We start from the raw sequence: 12,389 nt of genomic DNA, 5'->3' as shown, positions 1-12,389 counted from the left end.
AAACCGACAAATTAAAACATTCCCCGACAACTATCGGTGGCCGCATCCTTTGATCCTTGGCGGGCGGTGCGACGGTGGCGGTCAATTTCCTGCCAATTGACCGCAGCACGGTGACCGCCCGTTCGATCCGGCCGTATCGATCGCGCCCTAACGAGCTTCGCGGCTCGTTTTAAAGCGCGAATCGCCCGGTGGCAAGTATGTTGTATCTTTCCGGCGGCGACCGCCGGCCAACGAACCGATTCCTAACCACAGATTTCGAATCCCAATTGCAGCGGGCGGCGGCGGCAACGGCGAGGGCAGTTAAGTACGTGCAAGGTGAGCAATTCATCAATTTTTGCCTGGCCTGGACCCTGGGCGGCTTCGGAAGTCCTTCGGATGGGTTCTCCAATCAATCGGACCGATTCACGAATTGAATCCATCATCAACGGCACCGCCGCCGGGCGGCAATGCTTTGCGGCAGTGTTTGATCACCAACGAGTAGCATCCGAAATATGCGCTCGATGCAAACACTCCAGGCCTGGCGGCGATGCTCACCTTCCGGTCAGCCTCAAACGCGGAAGCTGCGGTATGTAGGAATTTCGGCTTTTCTTTCTGGTCGAGGTTTGGTTTGGGCTCTCTGTGGCGGCGTAACGAATGGACCAAAGTTATTCAACGCTGTGTTCAGCGCAAAAACAATATCATTAAACACCTAAACTACCTGGCAATTGTACACGAAACAGTGAATTAATATGCTAATTTTAACACTCCAATAAAATGGATCAAAGCATAAATATCTTAAAGCAAATAATTTTGGCGCTTGGTTGTCGGCCAACAAATGTCGTTCCTTGGCCAAGGATTTAAAATCCGGCCATCGATAGATAATAGTGTAGAAGATAATAAACGCATTCGTTGCTTACTTAAAATAATTTAAATTGTGTACAAATTATTTAAGTTAATCAAACGATGTAAAATGTGAACATATTCGAAACTCGAAACACGAAGAAAAAATGTTTTGAAATATTCTTGATGGGTTTTCTTAAATAATTTCTTTCTAAAAACAGCAAATTACCTCGCAAGTAATCAAACACATCGGGTCTGTTTTGGAATGTGGTATTTTATTGACCTTACGAAACAATTTATACATCCCCCCATTTTCGCGGTGGTTCTCTTTCACCGGCGCATATCCCCCCCTGGATTGTAATTCTAACAAAAAGATATCGTCTACTTACGGCGACTTATTAAAAGACAGACAGAGAAGAGAAGGAAAGAAGTTTCTCTAGCTTAAGAGCTTACGCCACTAGGGCTAAGGGCCTCTGCCGTCTGTTCTATTGGTTCTCTATTCACCTCCCGACGCGCGCTGGTACGCTTCCCGATCAACATCAATTTTTGCCGTTTCACCTAACAAAATATTTTTATATCTAGACACTAGATAACAGACGCGTCCTAACCATAAACGCTTACTCGAACCAGGAGCCGGATCGAGTGCTACTTTGCTGTGTCCGAAAAGGAAGGCCGCGGCCGTTGGGGTTCATTCGCAAACTCGCGGAGCAAGATAGCAAGATAGCAGAAGAAAGAAGGAGCTTCTCTTTGGTCATGTAGCTGTTTGATGAGAATTAGTGACACACGAATTCATGACTAAAGACTGTTCGACTTCGGCCTTCGGACTTATACTAGAGTGTGCCGCGCGGCACCTAATTCACATGTACAGGAGGAAGGTAATCCTAGTCGCAATCCGCGCTTTTGGGACGAGTATGCCTCATAAATTTTGATGTAACGTCGGCCAAGTCGGGCGAGTGAATGAACAGCGGTGCGGTGCGGTCAAGGGTCCTTGCAACGCGAAACTAGACTAGACTGCCCGTAAACGTGTCGCGCGGCTCGTGGCATCCGTCCCGACGCCCCAGCGCGGTATGTACACAAGATCGCAGGGCGTGACCAGGACGCAACGAGACCACGACGACGCTCTAATTTGGTTTAAAACGGTGTGTGCGCCAAAGGACCTACCCCTCCCGAACCTAAGCTTGCCGACGGCTCGTTGGAAGGACCCTTGACCCTGGGTTCATTCGCACGCCAAACCCCGACACTCACTTTGGTATCAGCTGGATCAGCGAAAGTGGTAATAAATTTGCGCTACATTACGCGAGTGACCTCTCGCGGCTAGTTAATGTTGTGATTACACGAAAGATAATAATAATAAATAAAGTACGATACGATACGATTGTGGGGGGTCATTGTGGTGCCTATTTACAAGGACCCTTCCTAATTTTCGAGGCCCCCATCTTACCACCACCATCTTACCGCCGTCGATGGCGAACGGGGAAGCACCGAAAATCAGGAGCAACTGCTGCTCACCACCTCCATCTTGATGTCCGCGTGGTGCTGATGGTGGTGGTGGAGCGGGTGATGGTACCCAGAGGAGGCCGAGCTGCTGCTCCTTGGTGCTGCTCCGGCAAAAGCTGCGGCTGCGTCGTCTTCCGAGGCCATCAGCATCACCGGTGGTGTCGGCGCGCCGTCTGGCTGGCTGTGGTGGAGCTTCGTCGGTTCGTAGCCGCCACCACCGAGCGACAGCATATCGATCGGGCTCGGAGCGCCACCGTTGGCGGGCGGCTCGTTGTGCTGACCCTCGCGATGACGCCGCAGGTCCACCTTCCGCTGGAACGCCTTATCGCAGAGACCGCACGAGAACGGCTTGTAGCCCGAGTGCTTGCGCATGTGCGTGATCAGGTTCGAGCTCTGGCTAAACGCCTTCAGACAGACGACACATTTGTGCGGCTTTTCACCTGCAAGAGAGAGAGAAGAAACGAACCCCATTAATAGGATAAAACTTGTGAAACGGTTTAAACATTGTTTGCACAAATAAAAGAAAACACCCGACAACGCTTCCGGTTCGTCCAGCGTCCTGCGTCTAATCATCAATCATTTCTTCGCGGCTCTGGCCGCGGCTCCAATCGCAGCCGAGTGCGCGCGCCGCTGCGTAATCATCAATCAAAAGACTTGCAGCAACGCGCGAACCGTAAGCGACGAACCTCCGATTTGTTCTGTCCCTTGCACTGGAGTGTGTGCGCCGGGACCGCGCCGGGAGCACCGAAAAAGGGCTAACGAAACGAAAGGCAGCCCCGGACACCCCGTACAAGGGTATCGCGTGCGATAAAATATTGCAAACACGCGGCCGCGCACGCCCGAGAGCGGGATTTTAAAGGCTCTTCCCGTCCCGGTGCCCGGTTAAGCCGCCCCGGGGAAGCAGGGAAGGGATTGAATTCTTTCCAGGCCAACCAAATGCCAACGGAAGTGGAGTGCAGAAGGGTGTCCGCTGCTGGTGCTGTTGCCTGCTGCTGCTGCTACCACAAATTAAAAGTATATTAAAGCATCGCGATGATAATTAATTTCAACGGCGGCGGCCCAAGATTATGGCCAGCAGCAAGCAGCCAGATCAGCGCCGAGCATGTCCGTGGGTTGGTTTATTTTATTTGCGTTTTCCAGGGGTCCCCCCGTGGGGTACACGGGGTGGCATAATAATTAAGTGTAAATATTTTGAAATGCACTGTCCGGCCATAACTTTCGGGGGGCCCGTACACCCGTTTAACACGTTCCCTCGAACGTGATACCGTACCGAGCGGTGGCCGAAGGATTTAATCAACGACCCAAACCGTGGCTCACGCCATTACTCGTCGGTGGGGCGCGCGCACACGCAACACCAGCTCCGAATCCGAACCGTTCCCGGGGACCAATCGGGCTAATGAAATCATTTCTCATCAAATCACCTTCGAATAGAGTGACCGCGAGGACGAGTACGCTGTCGCACTGGCTGAATAGTGGCCACTTCCGGTGTCCACCGTTCGCTGTCATAATATTATCGTCGTATAAATTGTGATTGTTATGGCCACTTTACGTGCCAGTGTCAGTGTCGTCGTCGTTCGTTGGAGGAGAAGGGTGCCAGTGACACCTTATTTCCTGCCGGCAGCCGGCCCGGGCCACCGGGCCAGAGTACACTCATTAAACTCGTACTGACACGCAAATCTAAAATAAACATTAAACCAGGTTCGGTCGTCGGAGTGTCGTGAGAAGAAGCGCTGACCCCGTGATGCCGTGCGGTCAATCGGTTCAAGAAACAGAGACATCTAACGCCGCACAATCAGCTCCCGGTGGTCGGTACACCAATTTACGAAATGAGGTAATAAATTGGTTCAAATTTGTTGCGCCACCGTCCACCGCCGTTTGATCTGATCCCGAGTGGGTCACCTGGCCCCCCGCCAGACGGTTCCGAAATGAAAGGTTTCACTTTCCACGAACCGACCGCAAATTGATACCGGGGGCGGGGGGGGATTTCTAGGAAATCTATCAACCTGGGGCCCCGGTCCACCCGGAGACCTCTAGCGAACGGGAAGCGCCACCGGGTAGCATAAATTTCGCCGTTCGCACAAACAAAACCCGGGTTTCGCCTTTCGGAACCCGCTCGGTCTTTTGTCGCGCCCTTTTGCGCCACGGTTTCGGCTCGGTTTTATTGCTCGGTACTTGTTACGGTAAAATCATGTGTCTCAAGGGGGAGGCCACCAGCATAAAAGCCGCCGCCCGAAGGGGATCGCGACCGCCGATCGCTGGTGAAATTGCTCGATTGCCTAAATAAGGATATCTCGACCGTTCCGGGGGCCCCCAGATGGCCAACTGTTGCTGCGCTTCGTGGCAAAGCGAAGGATTCCGGCGTTCTCCGAAGCACTTCGAAGCCACGGGGCAACATATTTATCACCGCACCGTGGCCGCACAATCGGAGGCAGCGTTTAAGGCGGCACTAAATGGCCCTCGGCCGTGGTTGCCCCGCGATAGCCGAAACACAACGGAGCGCCGCGTATAGACAAACATCAATTAGTTTAATTAAATCAAGATATGACCCACGACGGGACGGACCCACGCGGACGGGATTTAAAAACGTCGTATCTCTCTAACGACACACAACACGGTGGCCGGCCCGTCGACCGGCGGCTTTATTATCGGCGTCAATATGCTAACGCGTCGTCGAATCGCGTCGTAGGACCCTCGGTGGCCAGTGAGTCACCAAGTAGCGCTCGTGGCGCTCGTGAGATTTCCAATTTACGAAATGGGTCGATGACGTAATTCGATTTTAATTGTTAGGGTCCCTGTGGGACTCCTATTGGTTTCCGTGGTGCCTTCCGTGGTGGGTGTCCTTTAGGCTCCGTGTTCCCCGGTGGCTGGAACAAGGAAACGGCCCACAAACGGCCCACGGCTGCAGTGTAGATTAATCGTCCTGTCCTCGGACCCCGTAAGCGATCGCGCGAAAAGGCTGCTGGCGATCGCACAATGGCCATGCGCCATGTTAACAGCAGCAGCAACCGAGCCGCGATGGGCATTAATTTTTGCGTGTGCCCCCCGCTTTTACGGACCCCATTAACGGCCCATTTCTCATAAGCATAAAAAGGGAGAGAGAGAGCAAGGCGATCGCGTTCCGCGTTGTGTTGTGATTTCTCCCCACTGTTCGCGGCCCGTAAAATATGAGCCACGAAGCACTGGAACTGGCGCAACTCAAACCGGAGTGGCAACCATTTGTCCAACAAGCCAAGTCCTTAGCGCGACCCCGTGGCATGTTGTTGCCCCGTGCCGTGCTGCGGTGTGTCGTCAATCTCTTTCACTCGCGCCATGAATCGCACCCATTCACAGCCAACCTTGGGCACAGTGATCGGAAAAACCAAAGTCCCCGGGTGGTGGGTCACATTCAAATCAACCAACGAATAAGGCGAATCCCCCCCAAAAAAATAAGGCGCCCAAACAGAAGTGAAACAATTGTCAAGCCTCGTCGTCGATCGGCGGCAAACAGTGCGCTGTGGAGGCAAACAACAGCAACAACCGGCGCCTTTCATTAGTCATCGCGCATCGCGCACTCGTCGGTTTGCGCAGCGCAAAGAACAATATTTTCGACGACGACGGATTGCAACGCCGCGGCAAACAATCGAAAAAGGGGCATACGGGCCTAGCCGCCACGTCGATCTGACAGAACCCCGCTAGAGCGAGGGCTGTTCCAAAAAGGCTGGCGACATATGAATTTCCGCGGCCTACTACCATCCGATTATTTTTGGGTGACGTTAGGTTGCTACACATGTCAGTGACTTGTGGTGAAAAGTTCGTCCATTTTGAGTCGATCGTCGATTCTTCTCGAATCTTAAGGCCTCTTCACACCAAAATGAACTGAAAGTAGCGTAGCGAACGACGCGTTGTCTCGTATGGGATTCTATGGGACCCTTCACACCGGCGTCGACGAAAACGTCGTACGGCGACGACGAATCTGTATGAAAAGACAACGCTCCTTTTGTGTCGCTTAAAAACTTTGGCCAAGGTTCGTATACTTGGTTTTTGGGTGAGTGGGGCGAAGTCTTGTGTTTTGACAGATTATTTGTGTTTATATTTGGAAGATCAAGACACATTGAATTTTTGGTGCGAGAATTAAAATAGTTTCATGATGATTTGAGATTACTTATTTGAGATTGAGATTACTTATTTGTGTTTGTATTACAAGTAATAATTAAGTTAAAATTATTTTGCATGCTTGTGATACAAAAAAATCGTCAAATGAGTAATCTTCGATTATTTTTCAACTACCCAAGATGTCTAATTGTTTTCGCCCGAACGAGAGGGCGAAAGACTTTTCCGTTGCCTGTCCCGCCGTTCGTAACCGGTGTGAAAGGTCCGAAAAAGCGTCGCGTCGAAACGCACGTAACGTTCCCTGTGTGAAGAGGCCTTTAATCAAATTTTCTGTTAAAAACAAAATTATGAGCTCGGCCCAATCGAATGTTTACTGTGGCTTATGACGAAGCTATAATGGCCCATTTATCGGAGGTTCAACATTTTTTCAGAGGCCCCGAGAAGATATGAACATCGAAAGCCCATATTTGATCGATTGTAAACAGATTTGCTTACAGTTTTCTTACACTTTCAGGGTCTTGTTTCATCATGAGTTTGTCGCCAAAGGATGCAAAATTCACCAACATTTTTGAACAGCCCTCATATTTGCCTGATTTACCCCCGAGCGGCCATCATCGGCGGCGGTGATGATGGTCGTGGCCCAACCCGCTCCACAATGCTACCGATTCACCGCCACCATTTGTGCATACAAACCCTCCCAAGTGGCGGCCAAAATTTTGGGCTCCCGCCCCGAGTGACCCCGAGAGATCCGATATGGCTCGGGGCCGACCGTGTTTTATGCTGTCTTTCGCAGCCGGCAACCGGACTCTGCCCGGAGCCCCGGAGCAGATGCCGGGTCTAATGAATCAGCATCCCTTCCCCGTCGACCACAAAAGGACACGACCCCGGTAGGTCGCGTGCTGCGGGATCCACCACCGCAGAATGTCCTCGGAAAAGGAGTAACAGACGGCTAGAGACTTACCGGTGTGGATGTACGTGTGCTTCTTCATGTCCGACTTCTGGTGGAAGCGCTTGCCGCAGTACTGGCACGGGTACGGCCGGGTGTCGCTGTGGATCAGCAGATGGGTCGATAGCGTGCTGGACCGCTTGAACGTTTTGCCGCACTGTTTGCACTGCGATAGAGAGAGCGAGAGAGAGAGAGAATGGTGGTTAAGGACGGGCATCTAACGCACGATAACGATTGATGTGATTGAAGAGGCCTCGAAACGACGGCGATCGGTTAAATCGGAAACATTTCACTTTCGATTGAGCGAAAGAAGGGCCAACATAATTGCTGTCCCCGGCGGGACACACGCAACCGCCGGAGCTAATGGAGCCCGTCACGATAGAGCCGAAAGTTTCGGTACTCCTTTTTCGGTCCGGAATTTACGTCGATGGCCCCATTTCCACAATCCGCTTTTAATTAAAGTCCCCGGTGGGGTTCGTGAACTTTAATCGATTTCGAATATTTGGATGTCTAATGGACTCGTTCGCTTGGGAATCTCGGAAATTATTAACGTACCGCGCGGCAATTCAATTTGTTCTCCGGTTGGGGGTCTCCTCCTCGTGGTCATTTTGATTTATGAATGTGACCCGCGATAATGTGTGTGCCCGGAACCACAAACCCTGCATGCCGGGCAACAAGTAGACCATATCCGTGTCCGAGAACGGAATGGTGGTCCTAGGAGCCGAGCCGAGGGTTGTAATTTAATTACACAAACACCACACACATTACACCGGCCGGCCGGCCGGCCGGTCGGCGGATACGAGTCCGCGGGCGAAGGAGTGCTCACTCCGTTCCTCGGTACGGTCTGGTCACTCTCGGGTCGGCCGGCCCCGGGGATTACATATTCATGAGCCGCCGCATGACGACCCTTAAATTATGGATGTGGAAACGCGCGACCGAAATGAGAAAAGTTTGACGCGCTGATTATAAATCAATACCCGCGAGAAAGGGTGTCTTCCTGTGTGTGACCTTAGAGGGCACTTCGCTGCGCGTGGTTCCTTTATGGCCCCCGCCCGCCACTGGCCCACTGTCCTCCGAAGCTCACTTCCTGTGGCCCAGTTCCGAGCCCATTATGTTGCGATTCCTTGTCCGCCTCGAGAATTAGACCATGACCGCCGCGTTTTTGGGGGTTTCTTCTTCGGAAGCATGGAAAGGCTGCGCTCCAGTGGCTTCGAGATCTGCGCCACTAGGCGGAGGGTGGGGGGGAGCACCAACCACAGCAGCAGCCTGCCACCCACCACAACGTGACCTGATTACATTAGCATAAACTTCTGCCGCCGCCACCAGTTCTGCACCCGAGTATCTGGACCGTGCGACCGATAATTTATGAACGACACGGACAACAACAGATACTGGTCATCAGTCCAGCGGGTATGTGTTGGTGTGTGGCAAGGAACACTTGTCCAAACACCGCCGGTCCGCTCCCCACCGTGTACGTGAAACATCAGACGAGCGCAAGTCAGACGCGTCGCCGCGTCTTTCCTTTGACGCAGGCCGCACACTCCGCTTCCAATAAGTAGATCGTCCCGGGAGCTCCGGGACGCCACAATTTGTCAACCGAGCCGGACGGAAGTGGCGCACCAGCAAACAGCAGCCGCGGCGGGAAAATCGAAGCGACGCCGGTGATGATGAATGCGGCATCTCGAAAAACGAACGAACGGCCATTCCGGTCGTTCGCGAGTCCCCTGGAGATTCTTGTGACACTTGAGCAAACACGACCGCCGGCGGAGACACTGAGCCAATCGGCGTTGAGAATCCTTTCGAAATCCACCGGCGTTGTTTGATTGGAACACACCCCGGCTAGGGGTGTCCTTCATCCGTTGGGTTCTGTGTCAATTTAACTATCATTAGCCGGCGCATTGTGTGGCCGGAGGACGGAAGATAAATGGGCGGTTCGTTACCCACGACCAAAGTGATTCGAATGTGATTGATTGTGGCGCGAAGGTCTGAGGATTGGAACCAACGAACCGGGACGTGGTTTCAAGTGCAAATGAGCCTATTTAAGGAGCAGCTTATTAATCGCAAAAAGCCATTGGTATCTTCTTCGGTGATCGATAGAAATAAGCAATTTATCGCAGTCTCATTATAGTCAATATTTTGACAGGCCATCCCCAACATCCCTGACAATTTGGTGAACATTTTGGAGCAACCTTATGAAAGCTCATTTCAATTCTACAGAAACAATTGGAACAAATCTATATTTGGTAAAAAACATAATTTGAACGATTGAATGATAATTCTTTCAAAATCGGAATTCGAAATCAAGTGAAGCTCAATTGGCAATCACAAGTCTAAAGCAGAGTCTCTGTATGAAACTAGAAGCAATAACTGGATATTAATAGCTTAATTGAGCGCTCTCTCTCGAATTCTTTGGAATCTGTCTTTCTTTGAAGTTTAACTATTTCCCCATTTTTGTTACGGCTTATTCGCTACTCTGGTGTAACTTGAACATTATTTTTAGATTTTATTTTAGATTTAGATCCGAATGTTTTCTGTTAGTTGTCGTCTTTTCTGGACGAATATTTCTCGAAACAACCCGGGCCAAAATGTTGACAGCCGTGCAGTAGTTTGGTGATGCCAGAAACGTTTGTCTACATCAGCAAATGGTCTGAGTTTCGGAGAAGAAGAGATTGCTTCTGCGTTAAAGTAACAACCAATAAGTCTGCCATGATCGAGGATAAAAAATTGATCACTATCAAGCTTCCTTCACCACCGAAAGATCACCGAAGCTTGTGGGATTTAACGATGACGATGGCGATGGCGTAGGACGCTCACTATCGATGGATTGTGTCGGGAAAAGGATGAAAATGGAATGCCAAAACCATTGCCGGCCGAGTCGCAAAATTTAACACACCAATTCTCGCCTTAATAGAAACTCAACCGACGTGAAACGAATCGGTTCACTTTCGAGCTGTTTTCCCGCTCGCGACTCCAGTCGAGAACCACAATAAATTAATGTTTCTCAACGAAACTTCGTTAAACAATCTTTACAAAACTGGGTCAACGTTCAGTTACCAAGATTAAAAGAAGGTTACAGCAACTCACCTGGTACAGCTTGACGCTCTTCTTGCCCTCGCCGCTGGCCCCGACAAACGTCGGTTGATGGAGGTGCTGCTGCTGATGATGGTGGGCCTGGGCTCCACCGTGATGGGAAGACGAGTCGTTGGAGCTCCCGTAAGGGCTGTCGGAGTGCGCGGTCGAAGAGTCCGGTCGGGCCACGGCCACCCCACCACCACCACCACCCTCCAGCCCAGCCCCGTAGCCCAGCAGCCCATCGACGGCCGCCATCACAGTGCTATCACTCTCACTACTTCCGGCCAACACCGCACCCCCGGCACTCAAGCCCCGCGCACTCAGCCCTGCCCCACTCGCGTTCTGGTTCTTCACACCCTCCAGGTTGTTGTTGCTCCCGAGGCCCCCATGGTGGTGATGGTGGTTCCCATGGCCATTGATGACGAACACGTCCGTTTTGTTCTGGCGCAACACCTCCAGGTTCTTCTGCTGTTGCTGCAGATGCGTGTAGTAGCCCTTGCCGATCTTACTGTAGTTAAAGTAATCCTGTCCCGGGGTGGACGAGCGACCGCCGGCGGTAGCGGCCACAGCACCGGGCGCCCCGCCCGACTGATGCCGCAGGAGACTGTTGTACTCCGTCAGGATACGGGCCGTTTCCCGCTGGCGATCGCGCGAGAAGGACTCGTCCAGGTGCAGCTCCCCGCCACTCGTCGCTCCGATCGACTCCTCGTCCTCGTCGTCATCGTCACCGTCATCGTCGTCATTCTCGATGTCGATGTTGCTCTGCGTGTCGATCCCGCCGCAGTCCAGCGTCTCCTTCTCGCACATGCTCGCCGGTGACCAGATGTTGATCGAGTGCCGAGGGTTCGGTGTCGTCGAGGAAGAGGACGGCTTCATCGACAGGTTCAGGGGCATATCTTCGTCTGCGAGGCACACGACACGGACTGTGAGTTGTTGCCGGGGGACCAACCTACGGGGGAACTTACCGATGATCTCCTCCTTTTCCGGTGTCAGCGTGTAGTCCCGGCCACTCGTGTGAAGCTGCTGGTGGCTGGGAGACACCGGCGTGCTGAGTGGCAGTTGCTGAGGTAGCAGAAACTGGGGCCACAGGAAGGCGGCCCCCGAGTAGAACAGCGGATTGTACAGCAGTGGCAGGTCTACGACGGATAGAAAGAGAGACGCGAGTTTCGCGAAAATCAGTGACGGGGGGCGATGGTGAAATTTCGCGACTTCCGGACACTTACCTCGCGGGTTCCACTTCTGGCCGAGCACGGAACTGAAGGCGGACGCACGCTGGATGAGGCTGGCGGAGGAAGCGTTCAGGGCGTTCAAGGCGCTGACGGCCGGCGGCGTTTGGCCGACCGGAGGTGACGGTGGTGGTGACAGGTGGGCCATTCCTGTGGGTCCGACAAGAATCGGAATCGGAGTAAGTAGGGATTCGGGTGAAGCCATCTCTGTCTGGAGCCGGAAGGAGGAACCGAAAAAGTGATGCAGCATCGAAGGACAACTAATCGTTGGAATCTTCGATAACTCCCCGATGACGCAATGACCCAACTTTATGAATTTTAACAACTGTTGACAGGGAGCCTTTGGCGCCTACTGAGAACGTCAAGAAAACGTCATTCGTTCATTCTATGTTTGTGTCACATTCATTTCAAAACATAACATTTTTATACCGTTTTAACACAAATCTGGTGTGGGAATATTTGAAAATTATGTGAACTACAAATGAATGGGCATCGGTTTTGTAACTTCCAAACTGATTAATTTAAAATTCTTTTCAAACCAATAAATCACAACAAAAGTCATATCAATTTTTAATCCTTTCACAGCCACACCTCTAACGAGTCACACCACGCGGGAAATCCGGTTCCACCGAAAAAGGGAAGTGAACGCAAACAACTCGAAACTCAGCCACCCCATTCCGGCTGCCCTTTGGCCTTCCCCGAGCGACCCACGGACACGAGAGACCCCACGTCTACACACG

General features: G+C 52.0%; 1 protein-coding gene across 1 annotated transcript; it reads right to left on the bottom strand.

Moving 5' to 3' along the window:
- Window positions 1-2,307: 2,307 nt before the first annotated feature.
- LOC131215972 (zinc finger protein rotund-like) lies at window positions 2,308-11,797 on the bottom strand. Its single transcript, XM_058210371.1, has 5 exons — window positions 11,647-11,797; window positions 11,389-11,559; window positions 10,436-11,325; window positions 7,367-7,517; window positions 2,308-2,756 (listed from the first exon to the last, which is right to left on the bottom strand). Exons 1-5 carry the CDS (start codon window positions 11,795-11,797, stop codon window positions 2,308-2,310), a joined length of 1,812 nt encoding a protein of 603 aa, XP_058066354.1.
- Window positions 11,798-12,389: the final 592 nt, after the last annotated feature.

This window comes from Anopheles bellator, chromosome 1, assembly GCF_943735745.2.
Source record: "Anopheles bellator chromosome 1, idAnoBellAS_SP24_06.2, whole genome shotgun sequence".
In the NCBI taxonomy this organism is placed as follows: Eukaryota; Metazoa; Arthropoda; class Insecta; order Diptera; family Culicidae; genus Anopheles; species Anopheles bellator.
The sequence above is the reverse complement of the archived record's forward strand: the minus strand, read 5'-3'. Positions and strand labels throughout refer to the sequence as shown.

Excerpts from the sequence above, each read along its gene's own strand:
- LOC131215972 (XM_058210371.1), bottom strand. The coding sequence starts at position 11,797 with ATGGCCCACCTGTCACCACCACCGTCACCTCCGGTCGGCCAAACGCCG. Across the intron at positions 11,560-11,646 it reads CCAGAAGTGGAACCCGCGAG|ACCTGCCACTGCTGTACAAT; the intron begins GTAAGTGTCCGG and ends TATCCGTCGTAG. Across the intron at positions 2,757-7,366 it reads GCACACGTACATCCACACCG|GTGAAAAGCCGCACAAATGT; the intron begins GTAAGTCTCTAG and ends TCTCTCTTGCAG.